At 33.6% G+C, this 20632-nt stretch overlaps 1 protein-coding gene across 5 annotated transcripts in view; it reads right to left on the minus strand.

Annotated features, from left to right (window-relative positions):
• The window catches only part of EDD1 (glycine-tRNA ligase), a 426585-nt gene that overhangs the window by 131849 nt on the left and 274104 nt on the right, over positions 1-20632 (minus strand). For all 5 annotated transcript variants that reach the window (XM_089786876.1, XM_089786879.1, XM_089786878.1 and 2 more), the window contains one exon: positions 2233-2327. In XM_089786876.1, coding sequence (XP_089643002.1) covers positions 2233-2327 — 95 coding nt within the window. The remainder of the gene's footprint in view (positions 1-2232; positions 2328-20632) is intronic.

A 20632-nucleotide genomic window follows, 5' to 3' on the forward strand; every position in this document is an offset into this window, starting at 1 on the left:
ATCTCTGCTATGATCTCATTATCAAGTGAGATAGTTTTAATTCACTCTAAAACAATCTTTTAAACTCATCCATTTCACCTTCATCTTGCCTATGTTGAACAATGAGTCAATGACAACTTTGTGTAGGGTTGTAGGAAACTACACCACCTAGTCATTCTCACCAATCTGCTCATTTTCCAACCAGATTGTCTCGCATGTTGAACAATGTTGTATGGGGTACTTCCTATTCCCCATAAACTTACGTAGTTGTTGTTTGTTTGTCATTGCTATGTTCTTCTTTGTGTTTGGTCTGGTACAAACTCCCAAGTTCAGTATATTAGAACCAAATAGATCATTTTGATTAGCATGGTACGATGTCCTCTCGACACTCTCGATCGCGTCTATATCCCCTACATGTTTCTCCTTAGCCTCCACTTCCCTTTAGGTTTCTTTTCCAATCCCACAGAAGTCTCTACTTCCTGACAATGTTAGTGTGAGATGTCCTAAACGGTGTCAAGCATTCTCGACTAGTTCAAATACCTAATCACCTTCTACCACTCTTACATGAGTACCCCTTTCCACACCATTCACTTTATATTCTTTGTACCCTTCGGTACTTCCTTCAGCCCACACACTCACTTTCGCAATTCCTCTCGTCTCGCCTCCCTTTGTATGTACGTTTTAATGGATGCTTGCAATATGTTTGCATGCACCACTATGAATTTTCTTTCTCCTTCAAACCCTTCTTCATCATTGTTACTCATGTCTGTGGCACTCTCTAGTTGGCCCACTATATTATTTTCCCCCTGTAACACCCTACAATCATTCCCAAATTCATCTAGGTAATGGTACCAAATGTTTGTCCCGTAGGGTCTATGCTTAGAATAGAATAAAAGGCATACAAAACATAATAGTAAACATGTACAATATAAGAGAAGTCACATATGCATGTTCATTAATCTCATAAATGCTTATAATATATCATGAAATGACGTCAACACTTCCATTACATCACGAACACAACCACCTATCTCGGAGATAAGTATATGGATACCTGTAGAGGTATCAAGGGGGTGTGAGTGCCAACCGTCACCCAACTACTTACCCCTCAACAAACACTAACAAACATAATTAGTCAACAACACAATCTACAGTATTAAAAAATAAAAGATACTTGAAAAAATTCTTTACAAACTTAAAATCCATCAAAAAATTGAAAAAATTCATCAAAAGACTAAAGAATAAGGCTTAAACGCATACCTTATACACTTAAATGTCCTTTGTGGAAGCTATTTGGCACTCTACAATCATTCTCCTTCGAAAACAATCACTTCCTTGCAAAATGTCAAAATGGAGAGAGGAAAATGGAGTGAGCAAAATAAGAGGGGATGAAAGTGAAAAAAAATACTTTTTGACCATGTGTAGGAGCCACATAAACTGGGACCGCAGGTGCTCCTGGGTCCAGACCTATTTACCAGTAACATACCACTACATTTGGAAGTCAAAACATGCCCATAGTGACCTACTATAAATAGTAAGTGCCCCCAAACCTGCCTCATACCCTTAAGGATGAACTGCAACCAAAACTGACTGGGCCAAATGGCCTCCAACTCCGATCTATCTCCTTGTTAGCCTATGCAACCATGGGGAAATAGGCTAAAACACCGTTGTACTGTGAATGCTAGAAAGAGGACATTACAAAAATCAAAAACGAAAAGGTAGGTCTAATTGATACATTTCCATTGAATGTCCTATATCAAGCAAGCATTTCTATGTTTATTAATCAAATTGTTCTTTCCTAACAACTGAAATCAAACCATGAAGATTTTCAAATATATGAAAAAATAACTATACACAAAAATAACATGTAGGAGTAAAACAAGTATCTAACATAATTCAAAACATGAAGAAAATATACATTTTTCATATGTGCATAATCTTTTTTATTAACATCATGTCTTATTGGACAGTGTAAGCATCTCATTTGACTCCAATTTCTCCCAAGTACTGATGACAATATTAAGCACAGTGAAAATAATAATGAACTCCACAGACATAGTTGTATACATTGTCTTGTGAGCTGCTCAGCCTAATATATATTGAGAAGTAAAGAAATGAGAAAGAAAAATCTGGTACAATCAGTGCCGGTTGTACTCCATCATGCAAGCTTTTAAACTGAAATGCTTGACAAATAAAATGTTGAAGTGCATTAAGCTTTAATGACCACTCTTCTACTGGCAAGCATTGTATTACCTGTCAGCAACAGCTAGAAGAATGCCTACATCTGTTTTGGGAAGCTCATCCCCTGCAAACCGAGGAAGCACTGTCTCATAGATAGCATCAGCAACCTGCTACCAATGGAGTTGAAGAAATTAATATTACTAAAATGTTAAAACATGGGTGCTTTGTTTTCAATATTAAAAGACACAATACTATCAAAGAATATGGATGTGCGGAAAAAATTATTTCTTGTCTATGGCTGCTCATTGCATATGAAGTATAAATTACCTACATAAAGTCTGATATTTTGCTTGACTTTTAAGCTAATAATTTTTCTCAAAATAAAAAGTGGACAAGTTTGAATGCCAAAGGCTTAAATTATATCTTAGTTTGTTAAATGCTTGTTACCGCAGAAAACATATTTAGAGTTCTAAGTAGGGTTGAGTCAAGTAAGAAGGAATAGCGCATATATTTAACTCATCAATGATACTCTTCTAAGGTCTAAATGCCTTCCTTTCTGCATTGCAGGGAGAGTGATTTGAGATTTGTTGCTGCCATCCATTCAATGATAAGTATCTTTAACTCCTGTATTTTGGAACAACAACATAGTGCTGATTCAAGTTTCAGTTTAAGTTCAGGTTCAGCAGTCTGCTGATTCATATTCCTCCAGATGATACAGTTATTATCATAGTTTAAATACACATCTTTAACTATTGTTCTTATAGATATAACCACCCCTGCTCCTTGAGGCTATTTGATTGAGCAACTGTAGTTGTGCACGTAAGATTGCAGCTTAGTTCCGATTTCCAATTTGCAAAAGTGCTGCTACATTGCTATCTTGTACCTGCAACTACATTGTCTACACTACCATGCAACTATAATGCCATGTAACTGGAATAACTATCTATAAAAGCAGATTGTATCAACTATTGGACTTGTATTTTTATAAATTATTCAAACAGTGGCACTCCTCATCCGACGGTATTCAGAGACATTACAGGAACCTTGGTCGCTTTTGTCCATATCCTTCGGTGTTGGGCTTTTCCCGGCCAAGCAAGGACCTCTAGTCCTTTTCCTTGGTGTCTTCCTGTGCTTCTTTGTTGCTTTGTTTCTTTGTTCTTTCATGGGCACCATTAGGTGCCCCTGCTGTGGGTGGTTTCCCTTGTTTGTAAACTTTCAGTGCCTTAGATCCTTGTTGGTCTCTTGTTGGAAATTAATAAATTCATCTTATCTCATCACTACTATTTGATCCTCAATGTTGCTATCTAATAATATTCTGAATGTTTAATGGTAATCTGTGAGTAGCAGTTTTCACATATTGTTGTGTGCATCAGTAATTTTAGACATGGGTTCCATAATGAATGGTTTGCAATTCATAAGATGCAATGAATGCCAAGTGTTCCATTCATTCTCAAACCACTATGGATGACACATAGATCAATGAGTTTGACTCGAAAACTGCACAGTTGAATCCTATTGGCAATATCAAAAATATAGAGCTCTATACATTCATTTTATTTATTCATTTCATTGACCTATTCACTACCGCTACCTACTATATGCTACTGAGATTTTTCCAGTATTAGCATGCTATGGGACAATTATTTCATTATGAGGATCACCTCATTGTTCTAAACTTGTCCATTTAATTTTAAAAAATTAAATTTAGATTTGCTCATCTATGGAAAATACCTCTTGTTTATCAATTGATGAGCTAAAGGGGCTCTATTATGAATGGTTCATAAGGCACAACAGTTGCTTAAGGTTTGGGGTAGCAAGCTAAGTGGGCTTAGCCTTGGAGGAAATTCAATAGTAAAGCGTGCTTGAGTTGGAGCAGTAATGGGATCGGTGACCTCCCAGAATGCCCAATGTTTCACCCCTTTGAGCATCACATTGACACAATGAGTGCTAAGTAAGTGTTCTGTTAATTTTCATGAGAGATGAGTTCTTGTGATCCACTATTTATGAAACATGGGTCAATGAGTTTGACTCAAAAACTACATAGTTGAATCCTGAAAGCAATGTTATAACTGTAGAGATTTCATAATTAGTAGAATCCTATGTTATATGATAAGTAGCCAGCTTACTCTTGTAGTTACATTGGGTAATACTTTGTTGATAGACATATTCGAAAAGTACTTGACACTTGAATAGTTAGAAACCTCAAACAATTGAAGGGTTCTTAAAATACTAAAAGGGACAAATCCCCATCACCTAGTCAGATAGGTTTCGATGAACCTTAAAAAATCCAACATCATGAAAATCATGGAATATTGTGCAATTTGTGATAAGATTTTGAGCACTTGCCAATGAAACAAAAATCAAGAGTGTTCCAGCCCCACATCTTCTACAGCCAAATTCCATTTCTAATTGGAAAGGTGAAATTATACCAAAGGACTTTATCTTAAGATTATCAAATTCTTAAGGTAAAGATGGATGAATTGTGTCAAGCATTGTTCATTTCATTCCTATGACAAACATAGCACTCAATATAGCTATGATTGAAAGGCTTTATTTCCAATGTGTATGGTATATGGGCTACAACAAGAGATCATTCACGATTAAAATCATATCTTCTGAATAAAGTTTTATTCAAAACTCCACCGACATTCATGGGTAATGTTAAGTTGTAGTAATCATTATGTTGTTTTGGAATATAGTCTATGACATGGAAATCACAGGTCCCATTTCAACATCTAAAAAGTCATGTACATCTTGGGAGGTCATCCATTCTATTGCTGCTCTCAATTAAGCATGTTTAACTGTAGACTGCATGAGGGTAAGTTGTGCACCTAATTGAAGGGTAGGTTGTGCATCTAATTGCACATTAACGTTAAGTTTATGTATTAGTCATCAGTCCCTATTCCCACAATTATTATTCCAGTCATAGTTCATATGCCAAGGATTAGTTACAGATTAAGTAGGTTTCCTTCCCATTGACTATACAGTTGGATAAACCAAAAATGTGTATATATCAACCTTCCTTTATTAAATCACTGTGAACATCCACCACCAGATAAGCAATATAAAATTTATAGTCTAACTTGCAAGTGTATTCCACATTAGATAGTAAGCAAATGCCTGTAATGTCCCCATCTCCTAGGTTGAGTATAGCTCGATAGCTTGATGTGAAAACCTATCATTAGTTGTCACTAAATCTTGATCTGCTATCTCAACTTTACAATTATTTGATTGGATTTGCAGTATTCCTTTAAAACTGTGCTGTCCAAATTATATGTTGTCCAAATAAGAATCGATGGAAAAGAACAAATTGCAAAAGATTAAACAACCAAAAATCGATACCAGCTGCTCCATCAAGATGATTTCATGGATATAAAAATCAGCCAGATAGACCATGAAAAGAGTTACGAAACAAATCATCAAAGCAAAGAAAAAATAAATGGCAGAAAGACAGATCATGTGCGGAAAATGAGAACTTGAGAACAAGAAAGCCTATGGCAAAAAACAAGACAAATAACATACAAAGGGAAGATAAAGATACAATAGAAATAAGTTCCACCCAGAAAAACGAAAAGGCAAACATTAACCTAACAGAGGTGGAGAAGAAAAAGGCAAAACTCTGGAAATCAAGACAGGGACAATGTGGCCATTCTGGTATCATCACATTGAACTAGGAGTGTTAGCAACTTGGAGTGACCAAAATAAACCTATCCAGAACATCATAGAGTGGTGGAAGATTCGCTTCCCCAACTAGCTCAGTATTTCTACCATTGAAAATGATTTTCTATTAAGTACCTATAAAAATAAACAAGTTAAATTAGAAATACTGTATGGTGATATCAATTTTTTTAAGGGATATCGTTTCCATAGCTTCGATTGGACACCTAGTTTCATTCCCAAAGCGTGACAGGAATCAAATGATCCTCAACTGAATCAATCATGATCATTTTAGCTGAAATTCTATTCTTCTTCCAGTGAATTTTTTCAGCATCATCAGATGGTTCTGCAACATCAGAATTGACATAATCCAAAAGATCATTTTCTTCAAGAGCAACCAAAATCCCAGGCTTCCATGAAGCAAAATTTGAAGCTCATCTAATCTATCTTCAACTTTCAAACCATTACCATTTTCACACAATAAGAAATATCAAATAAAGGCAAAATAAAGAACACAAACGCAAGATTCTTCTGGCTCTGGATCAAGTTTCTTCAACCCACTCTGATACCATGTTAAATTTGAACCAGAAATATATATATAGATGAAAGCATGAATAAATAACTCAATCAAAATAAAAGAACTAATTTTTTATCCAGGGGAAAAATCTCCTCGAGGGAAACAACCCAACCCACGTAAAATTATGATGCTTTTATTCAGCTTTCGAAATTTAATTACAGATCGTTTCTCCCTATTGATATCTTTAACAAATATTCAATAACGTGAGTCCAACTTTGAATTGAATAATTTTACTGCCTACTAACTAATCATACACTGATCAACTACAGATGAATCTGTGGTAAAACCACCATACCAATATGCACAATAATCTCATATAACATTTATACATAGAGCTAAAAACTTCTGACTGTGTGCAGCTAATATACAAAGCTTAGAATGTTAATAGGATAACTCCTATATTCAGACAAATAACTTTGCACACAATACAAACAGAACTTTTGATAATTATATTTTATTGAAAATGGACTAATACCATACCAAGAGTCTTGACATAAACCGAACGACAGTTACAGATGATACAGTTCATGAAAAAACCAAAAAAGTAATTATTATTATGAATCATCAGTAAACTTGATGATAACGAGGATAAAAAAAATAATGAAGATACAATAAGAAGCGCCACAAAAAGCCATTCACTGAAGCCACACAAGCCATCCACCGATGGGCAAGGTAACTGAATCCACATCAATATAAACATGAAGAAATATATTGTAAAGTTCAAAACCAATTGCTGTCACATTACAAAACATAAGCAGAGCTTCAACGGCGGCATATCCAAATCGCACAAAGAAAATAGAACCATGACAGAGACATTTGAAGCCTATACAGATGAGGTGATATTATACCATCGAGCTTAAAGAAAATCTGCAAATATACTGAGAGCCTTGAACAGACAAAATCAGGTAGAATGATCTATCTCACAGCTATTCACTTCAAAAGAATTAGCTTATTATTTAACCCTCATAGGCTAGTATGGTGGATTAGACGGTTCAGTTTGGCCATCACGGAGAATTTTAGGTAGCAATTGTCAGCCTTAGTTTAGGGTTGTTCCTTATTTGAGTCAGAATTTATAGTAAGTTACTATTTTGGAATAGGCAAGGTTACTATTCTTAACAAGGTTCCTGGACATATTAACGACAATGTTGAGATTTGGCATCATTAGCTGAGTAGTTTTTTAAGGACTGACTATTATAGTAAGTCAGTTTCAATGAATGGTTATATATTGAAGGGCACCCAAACTCATGGGCTGCACCATAGTTACGAAACTCTGCCACTCTGAGCAGGACTCTGCAAGTTTGAGGCAAAGTCCAGATTTCTGAGGCAAATGGCCTCTGGACTCGGACTCGGCCAAGTCCTAGCCAAGTCTAGAGACTCGCCGGTCTCACTGAGTCTTGAGCTCAGGACTACCGCCAACGGAAAAAAGTGAAAAAAATAATTAAAATAAAAGGTTAAGTTTCCTTTTTTGTTTTGTATAATATCCATTTGACCTAAAAAGGTCATTCCACCTTTTGCTAATGCTTGTGATAGAAAGGAAAGAGTTAGCGTAGAGTATTGGGGTTTTGAGAGAGAAATTAGCAAACCGGTTGGCTCTCCCATATCGATTGCTAATGGTTTGTACAACTTTGTAGCTTGTACTTAAACATTGAGAAAGCTTAAGGAAGCATTTGGAGGAGGCTTCTACAAACTTACTTGCATATCCATTGTTTGTGAAAATTTGAAGAGGTAAGCAACAAGTTGTATTTCTTTATGTTGTTTTGTAAATTGTTTTACATTCATATTTTGTACCTTCCATTTTGTTTACATTTATTTTATTCTCTACTTCTAGTATCTACTATTCAGATTTATTATAATTTATCACGATGACAAACTTGATAATTAAGAAGGCCCTAAACTCTAAAAATCTGATTCGATGCTAACATTTTTCTATTTATAATATATTCATATTGCAGCAGCACCCACATTGACATCATGCTTTAGGTTGAGCCTTGTGGAAGTCGAACTAGGGCTACATGTAACCCTGATGCATGGAAAAATGCCATTGCAGGCCACAAAAAGGGAGTTGTTACATGTTGTCATTGTTGTGTAGTATATAAAGCGGGAGGCATAAATAGATTGAAGTATCATCTAGCACATATACTTAGGCGTGATGCTTAAAAAATGCAGAGAAGTACCCCAGGATGTTATGCAAGATATGCAAGCTCTTCTAGAGGAAAAAATGGAGAAAAAAGAATTGAAAAAGAAGCAAAAAGAAGAAATGGCGCAACTAGCTCAACCAGGATCTTCTAGTTTTCACTCTCCATTATCCCCTACTCCACCTACTACTGCAATTGCTTCTACGAGTGTGACCATTGGGCCTCGCATTCATAAGCAAAAATCGACACATGATTCCATCTTTGTTCCACACACGGTTCCAAGTGCACAACCATCGCTTGAGAGTATGGGTTGGAACAAAGACAAGCATGATAATGTAAAATTGGTACTTGGAGACTTCTTCATCTATAACAACATTTCATTCAATGAAGAAAGGTACTTGTTTATTTAATTTATGTCGTCTGTTGCTTTCAAGTTTCAAGACACAATAATATGCTTATTTTGTTTATTTTAATTTGTTTTCATATTTAATAGTAATAATATAATATACTAATTTGTTTAAATTTTATTTAATTTGTTTTAGGTTCCCTTATTGGCAAACTGCAATCAATGTTGTTACTGCTTGTGGTCTGAGGTTCAAAGCCCCTAGTGCTAACAAGCTAGAAGGACCTATTTTGACCAAAGGTGGCTAATGTAGAAGGTGCAATCAAGGAGCAGGGTGATGTGTGGAAGACGAAGGTTTGCCCCATCATAACTAATGGTTGGACTAATAGAAGTAGAACACTCCTTTACTTTCTTGTCTCCTCATCAGGTAATTGTAGACATTAAAAATTTAGAACTGACAAGCTAGGAGGCCCTATTTTGACCCTAAGGGTGGCTCATGTAGAAAGTGCAATCAAGAAGCAACGTGAGGTGTGGAAGATGAAGGGTTGCATCATCATGACTGATAGTTGAACTGATAGAAGGACTAGAACACTCCTCAACTTTCCCATCTCCTCATCAGGTAATTATAGACATAAAAAATTTAGAAGTAGAACTTGTACTTAAAAATTTAGAATCTTGATTAAGTTTATAAATTATGAATTTATGATTGACCATTGATCATTATACTAATTTGTTTCTTTTTCTTCAGGTGCCACATTTTTTTTGAAATTAATTGATGCCTCGGGAAAAACAAAGAATGTTGAATATCTTTGTGAGGTAATGGATGAAGTGACAAAGGACATGGGTGAGAACAATGTGGTGTAGATAGTTACAAATAATGTAGCAAATTATGTTGTTGTAAGAAAGCTTCTTATGGAGAGACACCCTCACTTATTTTAGACCCCTTGTGTTGCTCACTGCATTGACCTCATCTTAGAGGATCTTGGTAAACTTCCTTGGATAAAAACAATTATACAGCAAAAAAGGAGTGTATGCAAATTCATATATATTCATACATGAGTCATCAACCTCATGAGGAAATACATAGAACAAAAGGATTGTCTCGTCCAGAGGTCACTAGATTTCCAACCAATTTTCTCACATTGCAATCTTTGCTTGATTCAAAGGGAGGTTTGAGATGTGTGTTTGTAAGTGAGTGGATCACATCATCATATGCAAAGACCACTACAGGGACTAATACAGTTGATCACAATTTTGATGAGGCTTCCTTTTGGACACTGATTGTTGAGATTGTGAAGGTAATTTTTCTTTGTGTCCTCATTTCAACTTTTTTGTTTATGAAATTATGTTATAAATTATTGTTCATTTTTTAAAGAAAAAACATAAAGTTGATTGTTTCTCTTTCAACTTTCATAATGAATGCAGTTCATAAAATCGCTTGTTTTTCTCCTACGAATTGTTGATGGAGAGAAGCCCTCAATGGGATACATTTATGAGGACATGGATGGGGTGAACGAGGTCATTCGCTCTTTTTTTGCAAGGAATCGAGATAGGTATGCACCTAAATTGGATGTCATTGATAGACGTTGGCACAATCTACTTCATAGGCCTATACATGCAGCGACTTACTTCCTTTATCCAGCATGCCAATTTAGCCCACATTTCAAGGCTAATGATGAGGTGTCGAGTGGCCTTCATAATGTTGTAGAGAGAATATCACCTGATTCAAGAGTTGGAACAATTGTAGTCCATGAGATTGAGTTGTTTAAGAAAGCTCAAGGGCACTTATTTGCACGGGAGTTGTGCAAGAAAAATAGGACATAATCGATGCCTAGTACAAATCTATGATTCTACATCATAATTTCTAATTCTATTATCATTTGAATTTTATAAAGTCAAAGTTCTTGAATTGATTTCAAATTTTATTGTTTCAGATGCATGGTGGGAGATGTTTAGCACTAAGGTGCCAAATTTACAGAGGATTGCCATTCGCATCTTGAGCCATCCATCTAGTGTATCAAGATGCGAATGTAATTGGAGTCTATTCAAGCATATACACTCAAAAAAGCGCAATAGGTTGGCAGCGCAAAAATTGAATGATCTTGTCTTTGTTCACTAAAACCTTCGCCTTTGTCATAGATAGATCCTAGCCACCAATACATCACCGATTGTATTAGATAATGTTGATCCACATACAGAGTGAAACACAGAGATTTCTCATCCTTTCTTCAGTGATGAAGACGAGGAGTGGGTTGATCAAGTGGATCAGGAGGCTGAGGTAGTAGCAATGGCAGTCAAGGAGGCTAGAGGACGAGGAGATAGAGTGCAGGATCCTAAGGCTAGGAGTGATGGATCTGAGTCTAATGATGAGGATTATGTGGGTGAGGGTGAGGATGAGGATGAGGATGACATTCAGCCTCAAATAGAGAGAGAGAGGGTATGGCTCCATAGTCTTCCATGACTTATCTGAAGCATACTCATAGGAGGACATAGGCTACTATGATCCTTACTCTTCTATAGTTCTACACTCTAGTTGTTATTCTAATATATGTTTTGAACTTTTGATACCATGGATTTTGTACTCCATGAATATTGTAGACATTTGACACTGCAATGACACTATGTTTATTACTTTATATAGTATTATCCAATTTTTTTCCTGTAGAAATTCGCTTTTATACTTATTTGATCTATGCAAAATTATGAGTGTATTATGTAGCTTCTATTTATCTCAATTGTTGTATATTTCATATTCATTGACTAAAAGATGCATGAAAAAATTTTAAATCCTGAAAAGTCTCTGAATTTCATGGGTTTTTAAATTTTTCGAGACTGGTCGTGTAATGCCTACCCCTACTTGACTTTTCTGATTGTATTGTTGAATTCTTTTAAGCAATTTTTTTCATTTTGTTTTATGTTTAGCAGTGTTGCGTTACCTAAATTCATTAATTGTATTTCATATTCAATTAATATATGTGTTGAGTTACTATAGTACTAGTTATTTCAATTATTTCATGATTGTTTCGATGATGATATATATGTTCACTTAGTGACTTCCAATTATGTTAGTTAGACGAATGATTTTTATGTGGTTTCTATGGATATTTACCCCATACTTGCATGTATATGATGTGCATATATGTTTTTTTTATATTTAACATTTCTGATGTGGTTGAGGAAGGGAGTCGTAGTCACCTCCTAATCGAGATCTACACAATGAACCACTTTCTGCCACTGGCTATTTAGTTTAGAATATTGTGTTTGTACATGCATAGATTTTATGCAGATTATAGGTACCAGGTATCGAGTTCACTAAATTGCCAGGATGAGCGTGCCCTATCGCAATATTTCAATGGTATAAGTAGGGAGATAAGTCTTGAGTCCAAATCCTAAACCCTAAGCCAATCGTCCTAAAAAAAGGACAAGTATTTGAGTTAGTTTACCCATCCGAATTCATCAAGTGATGAGAATTCATGATTTTGACCCTGGAGTTTGATTATGTTTTTTGCCTTCCATTGAGTTGTCATTTTTGGTTTTGTGGGTATGTGATGATTTTCTATTATAATTAGATCAAATTAAAACATAATTTAATGATTCAATTTAATCAAAATTTTATAAATAAATTTGATATTTAATTATATTTAATTAATTAAAATTTTAATTAAATAAAAGAATTAAATTTAAAGATTTTATTAAAGTTCTATTTTTGACATCTTTATATTTATTTAATTTAAGGGTAATTATTTAGGAGATTTGTTTTAATAATAAAATCTAAATAATGTTCTTAATTAAGTTATAAATATATTATTAAAAATGTCTCGTGAATTAATTAAACAAAAAAATAAAATTTAAAGATAAAGTTATAGTTCTAATTTTGGCGTATTTATAATTATTTAATTTAATAATAATTTATTTAGGAGTTTAATTTTCATTTATAAACTCTAATAAATATTATTAGTTAAATTAATAAATGTTACATTAAAAACGTCTCATGATGAATTAAAGTGAGAAAGAAAATTAATTTAATAAAGATATTTTAATTTAAATAACATAAAGTTATTGCATGAAAATTGTATATAGAAAATTCAATATTTAATTATATTTAATTAATTGAAAAATTAATTAAATAAAAGAATTAAATTTAAAAGATTGAATTAAAGTTCTAATTTTAGCATATTTATATTTATTTAATTTAATAATAATTATTTAAGAGTTTTATTTTAATAATAAACACTCAACAATAATATTAATTGAGTAATAAATATTATTAGATTAAAAAGAAAATATTAAAATATGTGAATATTTGATTAATTAAAAACTAATTAAATTTATGCTTTAAATAAGAAGTCTAAATTTAGAACTCTAAAATTAGAGGTCTAAATTTAGAAAATTGGTTAACAAAATATTAGAATATGATGTTATTTAATTAATTAGAAATTAATTAAATATCTAATTCAGTTTAAAATATTTATTTTAAAAGTCTCATTTAAGAAGTTGGACAAAACTAGAATTAAAAATTTAAAAGATTAAAGATTTAATATTATTTTATTATGATTATTTATGTTCTTGTCCAACAGCCTTCTTTAAAGCTTCTTCCATGGTTCAAAGAGTGAGAACATTAACTACTACTACTCTATTATTCAGACCCATAGTGAATTTCCTCACTTTCAGATTTATATCTTGTTGATATGTTGGTACATACTTCAGTAGTCGGGTAAATTTCTCTCAGTACTTGTGTATAGTCATGTCTCCTTGTTTCAGGTTTTGGAAATCTAGCAATTTTTTGTCATAAAAGGTTTGGGGTAACCAACAATTCCTAAAAATGGTTACAAATTTTTCCCAAGTAATTTTAGTAGTTTTAATGTTTTGTTCAACTTTGGTGTTTCCCCACCATGTAGCAACTTCTCCAGTAAAGTGGTATATTCCCAAACTGCTTTTGAGGTTTCTAAAAAGTTCCTAATTTCAAAGTATTATTCCATTTCAGTTAGCCATGCCTTTGCATCCTCTCTAGTTTCAGAATCGGCAAAATTGGGTGGTTTGATCTTCTTAATATCTACAGACAAATCACTCGCTATTTCTTGTTGCTTTTGTTTTTTAGTTTGAGTAGATGAAGCTTGTGAGGTTCTTTTGTTGTGTTCGGAGACTTCTGTCTTTGTTTTGGGAGGAGACAAGGATTGCATTTCCTCTTAGTTATATCCCATTTGGGCTACCATCTCATTCATTTTTCTTTTCCATATTATCCAACTTCAATTGCATTTCTTGCAAAATCTAAACTAACAAATCAGTGGATGATTGTGTGTTTTCATAGACCATGTCATGATCTATAACATTCTCGTTGTTGCTAATTTTATTTGTTTACTAGTTTAACCTGAGAATTTACCAAATATTGTGTCAACTTATTGTATACATATTTTTAAGTGTGCCTACAACAATTACAAGAGTCTGCAATTGAATATAACACATGAATAAACCAATTTATTAAATTAACTTTAATACATTTTCTGCTACATTCATGGCAGCCTTATTTACAAAAATTTCCTCTATTGAGAATGTTTACATTATGGAATCTAAATTTTGCTTATCAACATTCAGTTTTGATTCAGATTTGTACATATCTTGCACCATCCAGGATCTCTAGAAATGCAGAAGAGAGTTGCTCTAACGAGCATTGCAGTTTTGAATTAGTTTGTTCCTATATGCTGCTTTACTAGCAGGAGTCCACCTAATTCTTTCCTTCTTCATTCATTGCAAGGCCTGGTTCAGAGTTTCATTGTCTTGGGGCATAGAGCAACAAGTGTAATCAAGGTTTGGCATGTTTTTTATTAACTACAAGAAGATGCGATGTCGAGCCTTCTTGTGGAATGTTTTATGTACCTGCATCCTGTACATTTATTCTAAGAACTTTCAGGTTTACTAGTAAGTAGTGTTCCCTAGGTTCAGTGTGAAACCCAACGCTCTGATACCATAAGTAACAAATGGTTTTTCATAACAAAACAAATTATTGAACTAATAACTAAATTCCATTTCATATGACATTAATTGTTTTAACTATCAACAATTAACTAAAATAACCATGTTCAACTGAGAGGACTATATCAATGATCAGCTAAAATATCTAGATTAACGATTAACTGAAAGTAATTGTATCAATGATCAACTGAAATAACTAAATTAATAATTAATTGAAATAACTGTATCAATGATCAACTGAAATAACTGGATTAACGATTAACTAAAAATAATTATAACTATAATAATGATAAACTATATTTTTCTACGTATAAGTAAAGTAAATGCTTAACATGGAAAGAAGAAAAGAAAACATGCAAGTAATATCGAAAGAGTCTTTAGTTGGTTGTGCAAGCCTTGGCTTTCGGTAAGAGGAGAAGCATTCACTTAGGCTTAACTTCCCAACCTCGGACCATAATTATCCCCACACAATCTATTGAATTAGAAAAGCCCTCCCTACCCTAGGATCGGGCTTGGGATACTATTAGTCCAGCCACCTGAACATTCTAGTGTTTAAAATGTCCGCACAGTTATGGACAAACATGTTTGAATAACTGGCACCACTGAACTCAAGTGATCATAGATGGCAAACATGTCTTTAAACGACCTTGGCCAAGGTTTTTCTGATGGGTCCAATGACCCAATCACCACTGCTTGACTTGATAACAGGGAAACAACAATAAGGACAAGCATGAGCTATTAAGTAAGATTACACCAAACTTGAAGTTTACTGGACAGCAGGTTCATTCATTACTAAACAACTTCTTTTATGTTAGCTGAGCAGTTCCTTGGGTGGATGGTTACTTCAGCAACTAAGTAAAGACAGAGCCAAGAGCCACGTGAAGAGCAAAAGAAAATACAAGGTACTCAACGTAACTCTCCAAGCCTTATTAATACTTGCATACTATAGCATAAGCAGAGGCAAAGGTCCAATTAAGAGAGGAAGTTCTATAGATATTTATGGCAGCTACACTATAGGAGGCACGGTTTGCATTATTGAGACATGGGTCTATCCAACTGACTGGTAAAACAAAACCAGAATTCCCTCAGCAATCTGATATAACAACTATCTGATACAATAGCGATTAAAACATCCGAATAATGCCCCAGTAGTATGATACTTGTTTGATTGGGAAGTGGAGTACAGGTAGCTCCAACAGTCAGATACAACAACGATTAGAGCTCTGAACGCTGCCTTAAAGGATTGATAGAGGATATGTGTATGGCTTATTCATTCATATGCAGGGATTGGTACTTAGCCTACATAAGTGAGTTGACATAGAAGAGCAAGGAGACCACGGGTCAAGGCCTTAACACCAAGACAAATTCCAGTAACCAATATGGGTAGCAAAGTAACTGGGCATTGGTAGTACCAAATCAGTGACCTTGAAGAGTATCAGTCCAATTTATTAGCAGGTGCAATATATAGGTTCAATTATTTCCTTGTCTATGTTTGTAATACAGTGTGTTGGTGCTTTAAACATAAATAATTACGTGTGAACTCATTCAGTAATTATTTCTCTATAATCCAAGTTAGACAAAACGTTGTATGGGATCTATTGTACTTGAAGAGTAATATACATACAATACTATTATTTCTTGAGGTTTTCACACTATATGCAAATTTCATAGTCATATTGTTATATATATTCTGGAGTTGGACTATTCACAGCAACATTAGCGTTTAATGCAAAGATTATATGCCAACTGTTTGACAAAATTTCACTAGCCAGAGTTCAACTTCTTTGATCAAACTAAGCAGAGATTATTACACTTGCAATGGCACTTGTTTAATTTATGTGTGTTTCAAGTTACCTTCTCATTGAATATGTATATAACATTAAGAGACATCTCTTAAACTCTCATTTGTTATTACAAATAATATTTGCTTAAGGTATTTTTATGATTAATATATATATATATATATATATATATATATATATATATATATTATAATTGTTAATGTTTGGTAGCTTCAGTTGGATAAACTCAAGAGACTAAATTGAAGTTATCTATATGTGTGTGTGTGTGTGTGCATGCGCGTGTGTGTGTAGAGTTCAACTTCTTTGATCAAACTAAGCAGAGATTATTACACTTGCAATGGCCCTTGTTTAATTTATGTGTGTTTCAAGTTACCTTCTCATTGAATATGTATATAACATTAACAGACATGTCTCTTTAACTCTCATTTTTTATTACAAATAATATTTTCTTAAGGTATTTTTATGATTGATATATGTGATAAGAATTTATAAATATATATATATAATAATTGTTAGTGTTTGGTAGCTTCAGTTGGATAAACTCAAGACACTAAATTGAAGTTATCTATGTGTGTGTGTGTGTGCGCGCGTGTGTGTGCATGTAGATTTAAATTATAAATTGTTATATTAATTAAATATTAATGAATAGACATGTCCATGAAGGCACATGTCTAGCCATATCCTATCCAAAATATAAAGAGAGATGGCCGCCATTTGGAAAGCACATACCATATAGTCAGTGTCATTACGTATGCAGCGATCCTCTAAAACTAACATGTTATCAAAGCCAAGTTTTCAAGCCTGATAACCTTGCATTCAATAACTTATGATTGGAGTGAGCAATGGATGAAAACGGTACCACCAATTTATGACAATGAAATTACAGATATACACAACATGTGCTTCATGTTCTAGATAGACCATCTACATCAACCTTACAGTTATCAAATACGATACTTCAGCAATTTATCTTTGTTATTTTAAAGATTGGAACTAGATAAGCTCCAAATAAATATAGGAGACTTATCAAGAAAGAAGAGGCTCCTTCTTGGGTTTAATATCAGAGGCAGTGATTGGAGAAGAATAAATTTCAATGAAAGAAGAAATGGAGACAAGTTCTAAAATATGGGGAAAGCTACCAAAATAATTACTATTAATTATTTTAGCCAGACTACTAACTTTGTTGATTGACAAATTCAGAGCAGTTTGTAGACAATTGAAAGTAATTCTCTCACCATCTTAACATGAGATGAGTGCGTCCACAATAAAGAAAGGAAGTGGCCAATAAGATGTTAATTCCATGACTTGTTAAAGCATACTGATCTGAGAACAGATCAATTTGATTTGGGATGGCATGATAAATATAGGACTAAGTTGTTTGCATTGTTTCCTTTATAAGATCGGTGCCTATCCTTAGGATGTTTGTTTAAGACTAAACTAAACTTAATTGTGTATGTTTGTGATTAAGCTTAATCGTCCTTAGAAAGTCATTGACTTCTAGAGGATTAGGCAAATAATTTTGGAAGAGAAAGGACATGTCCCTTGAGTCCTATACTTATAGAGGGTAAGGATGAAGTCTAAGGACACACAAGATCAATACAAGACTGCTCCTTAGTCATTATTGCCTTCATACAAATTGCAGAAGCAAAACATTGAATTCTGATTTACATTTCTAATCCAGTTAAAGGCAATAATCTGAAGTTACTAACACTAAGTTAAAAGAAGATAGAGAGGGCAGGATTTAATCTATATTCAGTCCAAAGAATTTGCAAAAAATTTACATGGTATCAGAGCTCTGGTAGTCGAACCTAGGCTCTACAAAATTCAGTAATCAAACTTTAATATATCTAGCAACTATCTCCTATCTTCAATGGCATACACAATCAGACCCGAGTACAGGTTTGATGGAAAAGAACACTTTGATGCCTAGAAATTCAGAATCGTGATGATCCTTGAAGAGAATGAATTACACAAATTGTTGATAAAGCATCAAAACAACCACCAATTGAACCTCATAAATCCATCTGGAGCAAAGAAAAGAGGAAATCAAAAGAATGGAAAACCCGAGAAAGATCTATCCAAAATAAAGTCTTTCAAATGTGAATAAATTTGGAAACTACAAATCTAATTGTGCTGAAAATTCTAAACAATAAGAAAACTATACAAATGTTACTAAGGAAGAAGATACCTATGATCCTAAGAATCGTGTATTGTACTCCTTACTATCAAATGAAATTTCACGTAAAGCATGGGTAATTGATAATGGATCTTCTAGACATATAACAGGACACAAAGAAACACTAGACTCTTTATCAGAAAAGGTTAACGGCGAAGTTACCATTGGTGATAATTCAACACATTCCGTTGAAGGAATTGGAAATTGCACCTCAAAACTAAAATCAGGAAATTCTCTTCTTCTCAAAGGTGTACTCTACTTACCAAGAATTAAAAGAAATCTAATCTCAATTACAGCGCTTGAAGCTGATGGGCATAATGTTGCATTCGTGGACGACAAAGCATTAACTTGGGCAAAGAACTCCTCAATCAAGAAAGCGAAGTTGATTGGTTAGAGAAAAGGATATTAGTATGAATTGAATACAGAATATAGTGGACCTATTCAAGCCTTAATTCATTAAGATGCAGACATAAATGAAATATGGCACAGAATATTAAAGCATCTAAATTTCAAAACCTTATCAAATATGGAGAAAATGGTTACTGGACTACCTAAACTAAATAAAGACCACTCAAGCATATGCAAAGGGTGCACTCTGGGTAAGAACACTAGAACTCCATTTCATGATAGCACTATAAAAACAAATAATGTTTTGGGGTTAATTCATTCAAATTTATGTGGACCTATGTTTGTTCCTTCTCTTGGAGGATTCTGGTATTATATTTTATTCATAGATGACTTCTCCAGGAAAACATGGATTTACTTCTTAAAATGCAAATAATTAGAAAAAATCCTAAAGAGATTTAAAGAATCTAAAACATTAATTGAAAACAATTCAGGAAATAAAATTAAAACCCTTAAAACTGATAACGGAGGGGAATATACATCAGAATTGTTTAAAAGGTTTTGTAAAGAATCAGGGATTAAGAGGGAGTACACCATTCCTTATAATCCAGAACAAAATAGGGTAGCAGAAAGAAAGAATAGAACAATTATAGAAGCTGCCAGAGCTATGATTTTTGATCAAAATCTAGAATATTACCTTTGGGCAGAAGCCTCTTGTATTGTTGTTTATAACTTTATATTCAAAACAAAAGCCCGCATTCTTACCTTAGAGATAAAACCCCTTAAGAAGTATTTACTAAAGCCAAACCTAATATAAGTCATCTAAGGATTTTTGGGTGCATTGTATATATCCATATTCCAAAAAAAACGAGAACCAAGTTAGAACCCTATGGGAAGAAAGGTATTTTTGTAGGGTATAGCTAAACATCTAAGGCATATACGATTTTCATACCTAGACTGAAAAGTATTGAACTTAGTAGGGATGTAATTTTTCAAAAAGATCTAGCATTCAAAAGAGCTCTAGGTTGTGAAGAACCTTCTCCTTTACCTAGTTCTAAAAGAAATAGTGAATTTGGGTCCTAGAGGGAGAACTTAGAAGAAATTGAAGATGAACTTCAAAATCTAAATTTTGAAGAAACTCAAAATTCAAAGAAAAGACCACTTTGAGCCATTAAAATAGTTTAGGCAGCTCAAGACTTTATTGCACCTTCCGAAACAGTTAGGGAAAGTGAAAAACCTAAAAGATTCTCTAGTTATATAACAAACATGAGTGATTTATCCAAAATAGAACCAACCAATCCTTCTGATGCTATTAAACATATAGCTTGGAAAGAAGCTATGACAGAAGAATAGCAATTTATTATGAAGAATGATGTTTGGGAAATTGTTCCAAGACCTAAAGGAAAATTTGTTGTTTCTTCCAAGTGGATGTTTAAAATAAAGCAAGCTGCTAAAAGTAGCATTGAG

Source organism: Cupressus sempervirens, chromosome 6, assembly GCF_028749045.1.
Source record: "Cupressus sempervirens isolate cs-2001-9-10 chromosome 6, ASM2874904v1, whole genome shotgun sequence".
Taxonomy (NCBI): domain Eukaryota; kingdom Viridiplantae; phylum Streptophyta; class Pinopsida; order Cupressales; family Cupressaceae; genus Cupressus; species Cupressus sempervirens.